The sequence below is a fragment of the Sinocyclocheilus rhinocerous genome, unplaced genomic scaffold, assembly GCF_001515625.1.
Source record: "Sinocyclocheilus rhinocerous isolate Xijiao unplaced genomic scaffold, SAMN03320098_v1.1 scaffold722, whole genome shotgun sequence".
Lineage (NCBI taxonomy): Eukaryota > Metazoa > Chordata > Actinopteri > Cypriniformes > Cyprinidae > Sinocyclocheilus > Sinocyclocheilus rhinocerous.
Genome location: NW_015638934.1, coordinates 966,148 through 980,516, shown reverse-complemented (window position 1 = coordinate 980,516; position 14,369 = coordinate 966,148). Strand labels below are relative to the sequence as shown.

At 39.6% G+C, this 14,369-nt stretch overlaps 1 protein-coding gene across 1 annotated transcript in view; it reads right to left on the bottom strand.

The window, feature by feature from the left end:
• LOC107750101 (elastin-like) overlaps positions 1 to 14,369 on the bottom strand; it is a 58,899-nt gene that overhangs the window by 15,039 nt on the left and 29,491 nt on the right. Inside the window, exons 16-31 of the mRNA XM_016565368.1 lie at positions 13,249 to 13,299; positions 13,019 to 13,090; positions 12,826 to 12,882; positions 12,253 to 12,297; positions 9,179 to 9,247; positions 9,040 to 9,084; positions 8,671 to 8,760; positions 8,486 to 8,581; positions 4,129 to 4,194; positions 3,947 to 3,979; positions 3,368 to 3,454; positions 3,213 to 3,245; positions 2,918 to 2,989; positions 2,113 to 2,145; positions 1,949 to 2,002; positions 826 to 882 (exon numbers count right to left, since the gene is read on the bottom strand). Coding sequence (XP_016420854.1) covers positions 826 to 882; positions 1,949 to 2,002; positions 2,113 to 2,145; positions 2,918 to 2,989; positions 3,213 to 3,245; positions 3,368 to 3,454; positions 3,947 to 3,979; positions 4,129 to 4,194; positions 8,486 to 8,581; positions 8,671 to 8,760; positions 9,040 to 9,084; positions 9,179 to 9,247; positions 12,253 to 12,297; positions 12,826 to 12,882; positions 13,019 to 13,090; positions 13,249 to 13,299 — 960 coding nt within the window. The remainder of the gene's footprint in view (positions 1 to 825; positions 883 to 1,948; positions 2,003 to 2,112; positions 2,146 to 2,917; positions 2,990 to 3,212; positions 3,246 to 3,367; positions 3,455 to 3,946; positions 3,980 to 4,128; positions 4,195 to 8,485; positions 8,582 to 8,670; positions 8,761 to 9,039; positions 9,085 to 9,178; positions 9,248 to 12,252; positions 12,298 to 12,825; positions 12,883 to 13,018; positions 13,091 to 13,248; positions 13,300 to 14,369) is intronic.

Below are 14,369 nucleotides of genomic sequence, written 5' to 3'. Positions count from 1 at the left end.
TATTAGCCATTTGGCGATTTTCTCTCACAAATCTCACAATTTACTCGCATGCTATAAACTGAACTGCTTCTGCATCAATGACACGATTTTGGTCTAGAATCGAAGTACTACATGTCTGCCATCTAGTGGTAGGGAATACAAATTAGATATTACACCATATTAGGAACTACAGTCTATTTTATTAAGTATGACGTCTTGTCGCAATTTTGCGACTTTGGCGCTTAGAGGGTTAACTACTGGTGTACCTCAGGGTCTGGTTCTTGGCCCCCTCCACTTCTTGATATACACAACTACACTGGCACCTATCATCCAGGTAGATTTTTTTCCTCATAACATAAAGACATGCAGACATGCAGTCTTATGATCACAAAGTGACTGCATCTTTACTTGCCTCAGCCTGGATTCAACTACACCATCTTCAACTAGTGCTCCAACTACACCAACTCCAGCTGAAGACTGAGCTTCTGGTCTTCCTGGCAAGTCCAGTGCAACACCATCATTATTCATCTAGGCTCATCAACAATATGAGGTAGCTTTACTACAAAAGGAAGATCAGACCCTTCCTATCTGAAGATCCTACCCTTTCTATGCAGCGGTGCATTTGAAGTTCAGTGAACCAAAGAGAGAGACTGCATGTTACACCTCGTCTCACTACATGGGATACCATTCTCTGTCTGCATCAAGTCAAGGCTCGGCTGCATAGCTACTAACTTGTATATTTCTGAGCAAGTTTAGAACACAGCAAGAATTACAGCACATCATGTTGTCTCATCAGGGTTAATGTTGTTGTGTACTGGCTGTATATTTGGAAATGTAATACTTTACCTCCATATCCAGTTCCTATTCCAACTCCACCTGGGACTCCACCAGCTCCACCCAAACCTGATGACAACAATGACACAAGGAAGGACATATTATCATAACTTGTATATTCTGGAGCGATGGAATATCATTAAACGTTGCAGGGCATTAAAGTGCCACATGTTTTGGTAAAAGTAGACAAGAGTGAAAATGAAAACATGTTCAGCAAAATTATCTGATTTCATATTTTAAACAGTCACAGACTCTTCAAAAGAGGTCCATTCTCTAACTGGCAAACTAAATCTCAAGTCTATGTAATTGCTCCTTAGAACTTGCATGTCTACCCATTTTTACTAGTCAGCCGACAAAGGTAGTCAACAAACCATCTTACACGTCTGCAGTGGAACTATAGTTTGCTTATACTGCTTCGGTTTCACCTTATTTCCACTTTATGTAATTCCTAATGTCTAATTTGCTGATTACAAATCACAAACATTCCACAGAACTAAACAAATAATGCTGATTTGCACACCTGTATAGTTTAGGAGGTTCATTTGTTACACCTGAACCTAATAATCAGGGGACTTTTTTTTTTTTTTATACCTTATTTAGGGGTCCGGCCCCAGTTCTATTCCCATAGACTACAAAACAAAAAGTGGTGCCAGTTCTTTCACAGCAGCAAGCTTATTTTGAGTAAAGCAACATATTAATAAGACAAACATGCTTGGTCAATTTTTCAGTCCATTGAACACGAGCTACATTTTTAAACATTTTCAAACATTTTTAAACATTCAAGAACAATCTGTTTCAAGGAACATGTTTACAGTACACAAATTGATTTATGTCTTTAAAGCCAGCCAAAAGTAATTTAACAGGCTTTTTGATTTGGGGTTGCAACAGACTCTTCAAATATTAAATAGAAAAATGTTTGTACATGGCTAGGCAAAATCAAAAACAGTGTAAACCAGAGAAAATTACTGAAGAAAAAAAAAGAAAGAAATCCAAGCAGTTTCTAAATGAAAACATTGATTACCTAAATTCAAACTCAATGTCTTTTGTTTTTTGCTTTAATAAGCATATTTACTCACAATATAAAGAGCTGTTATAGTCATTATAGCTCTGCTCATTGAAAGGCATTTTTGCTTACCTATTCCAGGCACAACACCAGTCCCACCTGGTAAACCACCACCAGCACCCAAACCTGGACAAATAATTTTTATTTAGAGCAGTAAATTCAATGTTACTAAGATCTAGCTTATATATATCTTGCTTATATCTATATATCTCTATATAATCAATGAATACAAATACCATATTTTAGAGCCTTGGCACCAGCAGGGTATCCTTAAACACAGAAATATGAACAGTTGAGCAAAAAACAAAACAAAACAAAAAAACATGCTGAGGTCCATGCATTTTAATCCAAAATTTCAAAAAGAGGTTTAAAAGAATTAACATTTCTAACATGTCATATAATATTTTGCCTTTTACATTTCATCATGCTTGTATGCAGAATGAATGAATGAATGATGAATGAATTATGTATTTATATAGCGCTTCATTGTGCATTGCTGTACACCCAAAGTGCTTAACAATCATGTGGGGGGATCTCTCCTCAACCACCACCAGAGTGCAGCATCCACCTGGATCCAGCCACAGCACACCAGCTACAGGTGGAGAGGAGAGAGAGTCATAGAGCCAATCAAGTGGATGGGGATTATTAGGAGGCCATGATTGACAAAGGCCAGGGGGGCAATTTGGCCAGGACACCGGGGTTACACCCCTACTCTTTACCAGAAGTGCCATGGGATTTTTAACGACCACAGAGAGTCAGGACCTCGGTTTAACGTCTCATCTGAAGGACGGTGCTTTTTGACAGTATAGTGTCCCCATCACTAAACTGGGGCGTTATGACCCACACAGACCACAGGGTGAGCACCCCCTGCTGGCCTCACTAACACCTCTTCCAACAGCAACCTAGTTTTTCCCAGCAGTCTCCCATCCAGGTACTAGCCAGGCTCAACACCTGCTTAGCTTCAGTGGGCAACCAGTCTTGGGCTGCAGGGTGATATGGCTGTGGATGTAACAGTGATGTAACAGAATGAAACAGTGATACCTCCTGCTCCAGTTATTGGTACTCCTCCTGGTACTCCTCCGGGGACCCCCAAACCTGTTCCTCCAGGCACTCCTGAGGCCACAATAGCTTAATTTTTGACTGGACAATACCCTACCAACAATCCTTTATTTAAGTACAGCTTAACAAGTCAAATGTTTTTTTTATTATAATGTCAACACAAAGCTCTATTACAAAATCCCAGTGCAAATGGCAAAATAAAAAGCACAAACAATTGGATGTATCTTACATAGCATTACCAATGCACCTAAATCATAGAAAATAGTCAGACCCATACCATATTTAGGAGGTTTGGCGCCAGCTCCTAACCCTAAAAACATTTATCACTATTACTAAACATCAACCCAAAATAAACTATAATGAGAAACAAACTTAGCTTAATTGACAAACAACAGTTGTGAGAAATTGAGAGACAGTTGAACATATTCAGACCTCCAGCCCCAGGCACAGCTCCAGGAACTCCTCCGAACCCAGCAACAGAACCGTAGCCTGGGACAACACCGGCCCCTCTTGCTCCTCCTACAGACATGACATGTGCAGCCATGCAGTGTCAATTTATTTGATTTTATTATAACATACAAGATGTTCAGTAAAAGTGATCTGAAAGTGCTATTTTAGAATTATAACACTTTCTACCTAACTATCTCAAGTACTCCACTTGTACTGACTACTTTTTGAAAGTTATACTTTCCTTATCTTACTCACTCTTTGAAAAATACCATGGCAAACTATGTTTTTTCATATATATAACATTAATGAACATGCTAGCAAGACTAAAACACTAGCAGCTTGCAGCACCAAGTTCCTGCTATTGTCCAGGCTCCCCAGCCTACTCAAACCTGTCCTGTGCATGCAGTGTCTGAATCAAAAAGTCATGCACCTATAAACCATAACTGGAAGAGAATTGCAAGCAAAGGTGTTAAACTGTTTTTTTCCCTCTTTTTTTTCGTGTTCGTCCGCACTACATTATTAAATCCCATTTACACTTGAAAGATGTGTAAAAGCTCTTACCATATTTAGGAGGCTTCACTCTACCTGGATACACTAAAACATAATTTGTAAAGTAATTTCTATAATTATTATTTCATGAACTTTGTCCAAAAGATTAACACTTCATTATTAGCAACATTTTCACATTATAACATGAACTGTAGGTTTCATCAGATGCAATATTAATGTAGTGTAAAACTCACCTCCAGCCCCTGGTGCTGTTCCAGGAATTCCCCCGGCTCCCCCCACTACTCCACCAACTGGTGCACCTTTTCAAAACATTTTAATAAAATAAGCAGCAAACCAATCTACTACTTTGAAAAATGCCCCTGGGATATTAAAATCCATTCAGTCACTTCTGAGTGACTTGATCTTGTAATATGTATGTATGTATGTATAGTGGCCAATTTTGGAACCAAGAAGCACCATCATAGGCAGAAGAGACTGCATGACCAAAATGTAAAACTGATGTTTAGGGGCATGTACATGTGAAATCAGATACATCTGAAATCTGAAGACAAAGCACAGTGTACAGTTGTACTCATGAGCCTCTTTTCCACTGTCGGGTCAGTGCGAGCCAGGGCTAACAGTGTGCCGGGCGGGGCCAATGGCCTCGAGCCGCAAGCACCAAGGCCAAAAGCAAGCTGTGTTTCCACTGTCGAGCCAGTAGCCCCGCAGCGCAAACCTAAAGCCTTTACACACCTCCTTGGATCAAACGTCACAAAACCCCTCCCCTTTCAGCGGGAAGAATGAAAGTTATTCATGTAGGGCACTATAGCGTCATCATCGAACGAACAACATGGAGAGAACCGAAGCAGCTGTTTGTTTGCTCCTTTAGGTGTTTTCTTGGTCGAAGATGAGGCAGCGAAGCCAAGATGCGAAGATGGAGGCTCAGACATGGAAATGGTAAATGTTGTTCAATTACAAAATATAGTTAATTATTGTTATCTTATATTTGGTGCGACCCTAACCTGATAACATATAACTTAGCCCTATGAGATATAAGTAACATACGGAGTTGTTTTGATTATTGTTCTTTAACGTAAGCTTAAGCACTTTACTGCTCAAAAACAGATGTTTTGCTAGCATGACATCACATAATTAGAGAAGTAATGTTAGCCATTCATTGAACTATTCTTCGGATAGTACATCTGTTTATACATATATGTTTAAACATTTATGTTAATATAGCTCTTTATGATAATTAGGGCAGTAAAGCATACCTTTCATTGTAGTATTTTTCTGATGATTCAGTACATCTATTTATACATGTGTATGTTAATATACAGATATTTAACATGACTAGGGAAGTATTGTTTACCTTTTATATTATTATCTTGCAAATGATGGCTCTATGTATATGTTTTGACATTTATATTCATATGTAGATCTATAACAACTAGATAATTAATGTTTACCTTTCATTCTATTATTTTTCAGATGATGCATCACTACTACACCAATATAATGCGGACCTCAGAGGTGTGGGCCTGTCACCGAACAAGTGACTGGTGGGAGATCACTGCTCAAAGATTCACAGATGAGCAGTGGCTAGAGGACTTCAGAGTTTACAGAGAAACATTCAAATACATTTGTACAACTCTGAAGCCGCACTACAGCGACAAGACACATCATACCGGTTATGCATTCCTCTGGAGAAACGGGTAGCCATTGCATTGTATAAACTTGCTTCAACCATGGAGTACAGGACAGTCGCTAACCTGTTTGCTGTCAGTCGGACCTCTGTTTGCCACTGTGTGCATGACTTTTGCAAGGCTGTGATTGCAATACTTCGCCCAAAATGTATCAAAACACCTGATCAAGCCCAACTGTCTGCGATAGCAGATTATTTTGAGAAGAGGTTTGGAATTCCACTGTGCGTGGGTGCTATTGATGGTTCTCACGTCCCTATTTTGAAACCTCCACAATACCAATCTGATTTTCACAACAGAAAAGACTGGCACTCCCTCATTTTACAAGCAGTTGTAGATGGTAAAGGGATGTTCTGGGACCTGAATGTTGGACAGCCAGGAAGGGAACACGATGCTAGCGTCCTCAGAAAGTCACGCCTTTGGACTTGGGCCACAGACAGTAATGCCTTCTCTGGCAGAGTAAAAGATATTTGTGGAACTGATGTAGGCTACTTTATTCTTTGTGACTCTGCTTACCCATTGCAGAAATGGTTGTTAAAACCATATCCTGACACTGGCCGGCTTACAGAGGGTCAAGAACTATACAACGTGAGAACAAGTCGAGCCCGTTGCGTGGTTGAGCATGCATTTGGGAGGTTGATAGGATGGTGGAAGTGTCTCAGTAAAAGAAATGACTGCAATGTAAATGTTGTTGTTGATATGGTGGAGACATGTTGTACACTGCACAACCTGTGTGAATTATACATGGCTAGATTTGTGCCAGAGTGGGGTGGTGGCCGTGATGAAGATGCTGAATGCCCACCTTGTTATGTTGGTGATGTTCGTTCTGATGTAAGAAGCGCTCTGCTACAGTTGTTCATGCAACAGCAATATTTGTAAGACATCATTACATTGTGTGTACTACAAATAAATTACTTGAAAATAAGCTTTGGTTGTCTCTGTTTTTATGACCTACACACAAATCTTTCATCCAACAGGTATTACATCAAACAAAATCAGTTCAATAATACAATAATACACACTACATTGCCATCATACTATCTACAGACTATTGAAAAAAATAACTACACAGTTCTACTTCTAGTATAACTTTTTTATGTCTTTATTTAGGTACAAATGTGTGTGTTAACATGTTATTAAGGTTTGTCGGTTAGTGTTTGTTTTTTTTGACGATGTACAAAAAAAAGCAAGCGTGCTTTGAAAATGTGTATACACGACAAACAGGTGTTTGTGAAACATACTATTTATAAACAGATAATAATAAATAAAAATAATTTAAAAATAAGAAACTAAGACAGTGTGCTTTAAAGCAAACAGAAAAGCTGTAGTGTCCATCTACTTTCTCAGCTTCCTTCTTTCTCTGAGACATCTCTTCCCGTCTGAGTTGTGCCTCAAAATCCAGCTCCTCTCTTCTCGTCATCATTTCTTTGTTCATTTCTTCTCTTCTTAACTCAAGCTCTTCTTCCAGCTGTTGCTGTGTTATGTCGCGCATGCACTGCAAAAACTCCCTTGATACCAAATTAGCAGCTTTGCGTTTAAGACTTTCTAAAAAAAAACAAACAAAAAAAAAAAACATGAACAATAAGCTCCACATCTGGGATGTACTCTGAATTCAGGTATTGTGAGATCTGTAAGGTTTGATCCATCTATTTAGCAGGTACATTACACTCCAAATTACCTGGTCTGGTCCTTTGTGGAATGTGATGTGATCCCCCTCTGATTACTGTAATGTCTTGGGGACCGTTGTATCTTTGTAATAAACATACATTTAGGCATAATTATTTACTGACAACAAACATACAAATATGCAATAATTCTTTGGTGGAATCTGTTTATAGTAGCATACCAGGTGTAGATGTTAGCAGCGAAGATGTAGACGGTCCTTGCTCAACTTCAGACTCCAAGAAATCGCTCTGAGATTCCAATTCTAACACAAAAAAAAATACAAAATCAAAAATAAATACATAAATAAGTACACATGCATGTCAGTCACTAGCAACATTTTATCTGTTTTGCATGTTACGTTGGGTTGCTAGCAAGGTAAATTAACTCACCGACTGTTGTAGCTGCCAAAGTATCCCGAGTGGTCTCTCCACTAATGGAGGGATGGTGACCCAGCACACTGTCGTTAATGTCAAATCACGGAAAGGACCTTCTCTGGGCACCGCTTTGTCCATTGTGTGTTTTTATGGCTTTATACTGCACCCACAATTTCTTTAACTTATCTTGAACTTGCATCATAGTGCGCTGGATACTTAGCTTTGCGAGTTCAGCAATGATGTATTTTATTACGTCTTCAGGGCACCGCTTTGTCCATTGTGTGTTTTTATGGCTTTATACTGCACCCACAATTTCTTTCACTTATCTTGAACTTGCATCATAGTGCGCTGGATACTTAGCTTTGCGAGTTCAGCAATGATGTATTTTATTACGTCTTCGTTCCTGCAGACGCCATCAAACTGGCATTGTACATTGTCCTCTGCCCAAATGCTTAGAAGAGCCCTGGTATCTTCCACAGACCAGTACTGGCGATTCTCCATTTTCAGTTTAGTTCGAGTTCTTTGCACGACGTAATACAGCGAAATGCGCATCTTGCCGCAGACACTCTTACCTGACTACTCGCTTACCGGAGATAAACTCCGCCTTTCACCTTGACCACGCCTCAAGCCCCAGTTGGCCCGCTTTGGCCCAAGGTATTTGGCGGGCCAAAAAACCCTGGGCGTTGGCCCCCGAGGAAGCCCCGATGAGGCACGATCAAGCCACGGGAAGTGACAGTGGAAATGCGACTGGCCCAGGCACACACTACCACGCTCGCGTTTGGCCCAACAGTGGAAACGTGGCTATGGATATTTTGTGCAGTGGCTTTTAAGTGCCTCAAGTAGTGATTTGATCGTTTGTTCTCACTCACCTCCAGCTCCAGGGTACAGACCTCCAACACCAGTTCCAGCTGCCCCACCGAAATGTTGGGAATATTTAGCTGCTTTGGCTTGAGCGGGAGTAAGACCTTAGAAAAAAGAAATGGTTTTGAGACTCCATGATCATTATAATGTTTTAATGTTCTTCTAGATATTTTGTATAGACAGTTTTTTTAACCTCCCGTTGCAGGATAAACCCCTCCAGCTCCTGGCACAATCCCAGCACCACCAGGACGAATCCCAGCTCCACCAGGAACTACTCCTGCACCTGGAACAAGGCAGGGCCATGATCTCTCAGTTTGACATTTCCAATGTTATATGTCATGGTTCTTTATTCCTGCTCCTGGAGGACCACTGTAGTTCCAACCCTGCCTGTACTTTTCTAGCAATCGTAAAGACATTGACTGGCTTGTTTGGGTGTGTTTGATTGGGGTTTAAGCTACAGTACCTGGATTGAAACTCTGCAGGACAGTGGCCCCCCAGGAGCAGAAATTAGAACCATGGTATATCTGAATACGAAGGATCCTAAATATGGATACATGCTTACCATATTTAGCAGCTTTTGCCTGAGCAGGGGAGAGGGCACCAGGACCTTGACACATGGGAAAACACAAAACATTTATCAGTGGTGAATCATTCTAATAAAGTGACTGTCATTTAACTCTACTGCACACAACTTATCTCACCCCCTGCCCCAGGAAAGAGTCCACCTGCGCCTGGTACACCACCAATACCAGTAACACCAGGACCAGCACCTAGTGAAAGAAGGTTTGCTATCAGATTTAGATTATTGTTGACATTGTCAAAATCATACTCTAGATTTAATACTGTCACATGGAATTTATGTTAATGGGATTGAAATTCTGCAGCATAGCAGTAATGACTTTATGAACTACTTTACTTCCAAGATTGATACTATTTTAGATAAAATTTTAACCATGCAGCCATCAGCTACAGTATCGTATCAGACAGGGCACCATAGATCCCCTGAGGAACAATTCCACTCATTCTCTACAATAGGAGAGAAAGAATTGTATAAACTTGTTAAATCATCTAAACCAACAACATGTATGTTAGACCCTATTCTATCTAAGCTTCTAAAAGTGGTGCTTCAGGGTTCCTCAATAGGCGGCCCGCGGGCCACATCCGGCCCGTGAGAGAAAAAAGTTTGGCCCGCGATAATTTCAAATAATGTGGCATGAAAATTCAAACACAGCATCAGAAAGCTACATTAACTTACATCGTGTCTACACCGGACGCGAGCACCGCGGCGCGATGCAATAAAATACAATAGAACTCGTTATAATCACTGATGCTGTCTTAAATCCCCGACAGTAAACTGCTGACTCGTTGTATTTATAACGTACTGAAGTTTGGCCCGCAATAATTTCAAATAATGTGGCATGAAAATTCAAACACAGCATCAGAAAGCTACATTAACTTACATCATGTCTACACCGGACGCGAGCACCGCGGCGCGATGCAATAAAATACAATAGAACTCGTTATAATCACTGATGCTGTCTTAAATCCCCGAATATATATATATATATATATATATATATATATATATATATATACTGTATATAGGTCAGTGGCCCTTGGCTTGGTATTGTTGGCAGAATTCGGCCCTCAGCGAAAACTAATTGAGGAACCGTGCCATAGACCCTCTTCTAACTATTATAAATTCGTCATTGTCATTAAAATGTGTCCCAAATACCTTCAAACTTGCTGTTATTAAGCCTCTTATAAATAAAACACAACTTGACCCAAAATAATTAGTTAATTACAGACCGATCTCGAATCTCCCTTTTCTGTCAAAGATACTAGAAAAGGTAGTATCCTCACAACTATGTTCCTTCCTAGAGAAAAATGGTTTTCCAGTCCAGATTTAGACTGTATCATAGTACTGAGACTGCTCTCATTAGAGTTACAAATGACCTGCTCTTATCATCCAAATGTGGTTGTATCTCTCTTTTAGTGCTACTGGATCTTAGCGCTGCATTCGACACTATCGACCACAACATTCTTTTGCATAGACAAGAAAATTATGTTAGCATTAGTCGAAGTACATTGGCATGGTTCAAATCATGCTTATCTGACCATGATCAGTTTGTAGCAGTGAATGAAGAGGTATCATACCGATCACAAGTGCAGTATGGAGTACCTCAAGGCTCAGTACTAGGGCCATTACTCTTCACGCTTTACATGTTACCCTTGGGAGATATCATCAGGAAACATGGAGTTAGCTTTCACTGTTATGCTGATGATACTCAGCTCTATATTTCTTCGTGGCCTGACAAAACATATCAATTTGCAAAACTAACGGAATGCATAGTTGATATAAACAACTGGATGACTTGTAATTTCTTACTGCTAAATTCTGAAAAAATAAATTATCGGGCCAAAAACCCTGCATGTAATGTCCTAGAATACTGTCTAACACTTGATGGCTGCTCTGTTAATTCTTCATAATCAGTTAGGAACCTAGGTGTGCTATTTGATAGCAATATTTCCTTCAAAAGCCATTTTTTTAGCATTTGAAAAACTGCATTATTCCATCTCAAAAATATATCTAAATTACAACCTATTCTCTCAATGTCAAATGCAGAAATGTTAATCCATGCGTTTATGACCTCAAGGTTAGATTATTGTAATGCTTTATTGGGTGGGTGTTCTGCACGCTTAATAAACAAACACCAACTGGTCCAAAATGCAGCAGCTAGAGTTCTTACTAGAACCAGGAAGTATGACCATATTAGCCCGGTTCTGTCAACTCTGCACTGGTTCCCTATTAAACATTGTGTACATTTCAAAATCTTGCTAATTACTTATAAAGCCCTGAATGGTTTAACTCCTCAGTACTTGAGTGAGCTCTTATCGCACTATAGTCCTTCACATCCGCTGTGTTCTCAAAACTCTGGCCATTTGATAATACCTAGAATATCAAAATCAACTGTGGGCAGCAGAACCTTTTTCCTATTTAGCGCCCAAACTCGGGAACAATCTACCAAACATTGTTCGGGAGGCAGACACAGTCTGTCAGTTTAAATATGGTATCTACGCTAATATTAGTCTGTTTCATTCTTATTCTGAGGTCAACTTAGCCACCCAAATGCAGTCTGTATCCAGATCAGATGGTGGATCAGCACCTAGAGAGGACCTCTACAGCCCTGAATGTCAGCGGAGACCAGGACAACTAGATGAGCCCCAGAGACAGATCCCCAGTGAAGACCTTGTCTCCTAGACGGCAACCGGGACAAGACCACGGGAACCAGAAGACACCTCTGCACAGTCTGACTGGAATTAAACTGCTGGTTTTGTCTGGCCAGAGGAGAACTGGCCCCCGACTGAGCCTGGTTTCTCTCAAGGTTTTTTTCTCCATTTCTGTCACTGATGGAGTTTTGGTTCCTTGCCACTGTCGCCTCTGGCTTGCTTAGTTTGGGACACTTAACTTCGAGCAAAATTGTCAACTTGATTGCACATACTATTTAAACTGAACTGAGCTGGATGATCACTGAATCAATGATGAACTGACTTTAACAGAAATTGAGCGTTTACTGTTGTCCTTTTTTATTATTACACACTATTTTTCCAATTTTATACTGTAAAGTTGCTTTGACACAATCTGTATTGTTAAAAGCGCTATATAAATAAAGGTGACTTGACTTGACTATGTAATACAGTCAACAAGCCTGAATCGCCCATCAGTCAGTTATGAGCCCAATAATAAAGCAAGATAATCAGTCAGTGTACTCACCATATTTAGCTGCTTTAGCTTGAGCTGGGGTAAGAACACCCACACCTGCTCAGAGAGGACAGATCCAAATTTTGCTTCAAATTTAGGAAATAGAAAACATCAATAATATCACAGGCCATTGAATGCCACATCTCATGCCCCATGTGCATTGGCCTCAAACCTATTGCAACATGTCTTTGCATGCAATGTTTGATTGTACAATTGCTCTGGTAGCTCCTGTTATTCCTAAATTCCTTGTAGTTTCTAAGTTCCTATAGATTCTAAAAGGAAGCACACATATGGATAAAATGTATACAGTATATATTATATATAGTATACAGTATATATAGTGTCAGCACAATGAGTAAATGCAGGACAAATTAAAATTGGATTTAGATTTTGAAGCTTTTAACAAACAACATAAAGTGTGGTCTGTCCTCAACAACAACACTAATTGTTGTTTTTTGGAAAAAAACTGACATTTTTGTTCCTCACTTTGGAATGGCATACGCGTGAGTAAATGATTTCCTTTAAACAAACAAACAATGTCTGATTGCAGCTCCTAAACCATTCTTTAGCAAAATGATTTTTCACCTCCTGCCCCTGGGTAAACTCCACCAGCACCACCTGCTCCAACACCACCTAAACCAACTCCAACACCCAAGAAAATATGTAAACACTAAACTAGCCACTTGAGTAAATGACTTACATTTCAATATGGACAATTTTTTTATATATAAATGTTGATTGTGGTTTAAGGGGATTTCAGAGGAAAACGCATCCTTACCTCCTATACCAGGGTAAAGTCCACCAGCACCACCCGGAAAAGCTCCAGCCCCACCAAAACCAGCTCCAGTACCTGAAGAAATGGGCACAAACAGTGAATTTCTAATATTAGCTCTTGGAAAAAAAAAAACCCCACACAATTATGCACAAACAACTGAAGCACAATGTTAATTTCTTTGTTCTGTGGATAAAACATGTGGACTTTAAAATCATTTCATAAATTTTTATTACCATATTTAGCAGCTTTGGCCTGTGCAGCAGAGACCCCCAAAGTCCCCACACCTATGTACAGAGACAGCAGATCAGCTACTGGTCATGCATTTACAGTGCATGTGTGTGCGTGCTGATTGCAGCCATGGAAAATGACAGTCATTTCAGTATCTTTGCAACTCTTCTATGGTGAATGTCATGAAGTCAAGAGCATGTGTGGGTTTTATTTCACCACACAATCTGACTACATAAATAAGAAATTATATTTTTAACATTGGGGACATTTTGCATTGGGACATTATTTTTGTGAGAATTAATTAAAGATATATAGAGTATATCCCATTACACACACACACATACACACACAATATATATATATAAACGCGATAAACGCCATTTAAAAAAAATTGAGTTTCCGCCGAAATCAATATCGTGTATGGTCGGTATTGAAAAGTTCATTTTTAATTTTACGCAAAATGCGATATCCACCGAGTTATTCTGTCATGTTTTCTCCCTTTCTTTCCAAACCGCGACAAACGCCAGTCTCCCTTCTCTGCAGAATGCGATATATCCGCTCAACCAATTACAGCGCACCATTCCACGCACTCTAGACAGTAATGGCGGTGCTTTGAATACAGCCGGCATCCTAGTTTTCCTCATCTACTTTGTACTTTGTGATCAACAAACAAACTTAGGGCTGCACGATAAATCGCATGTGATTGTCATGCGCGTTCTGTAATTAATAGTAAATCTCCACCACGTGCTTTCAGATGGATACACAGAGCCATAGATCACTGACTATGCAATATCGCATTCATAATCACAGATGAGTCGCATTCGATTATGAACGCGATATTGCGTAGCTTGTCAGTGTAAGTGTTTATTATTGCCATTTATGTTTTTGGTAATACAGCGTATAGCACTAGTTAACTAAATGAATGTAACATGGCAAAGATGAATGCACTTTTGGAAGTTGAATGTAAGGGAAATGTCATTTTGGAATTTCTGTGGTCTAATGTGATATTGTTGTTCATGTATGTTCATGATGAAATTTTCTTTTATTGTTGTAATTAATTTATAGCATTAACAAGATGACCCATTGAATTCATTTTGGGAGCGATGACTGATTGAATGTATTTTAG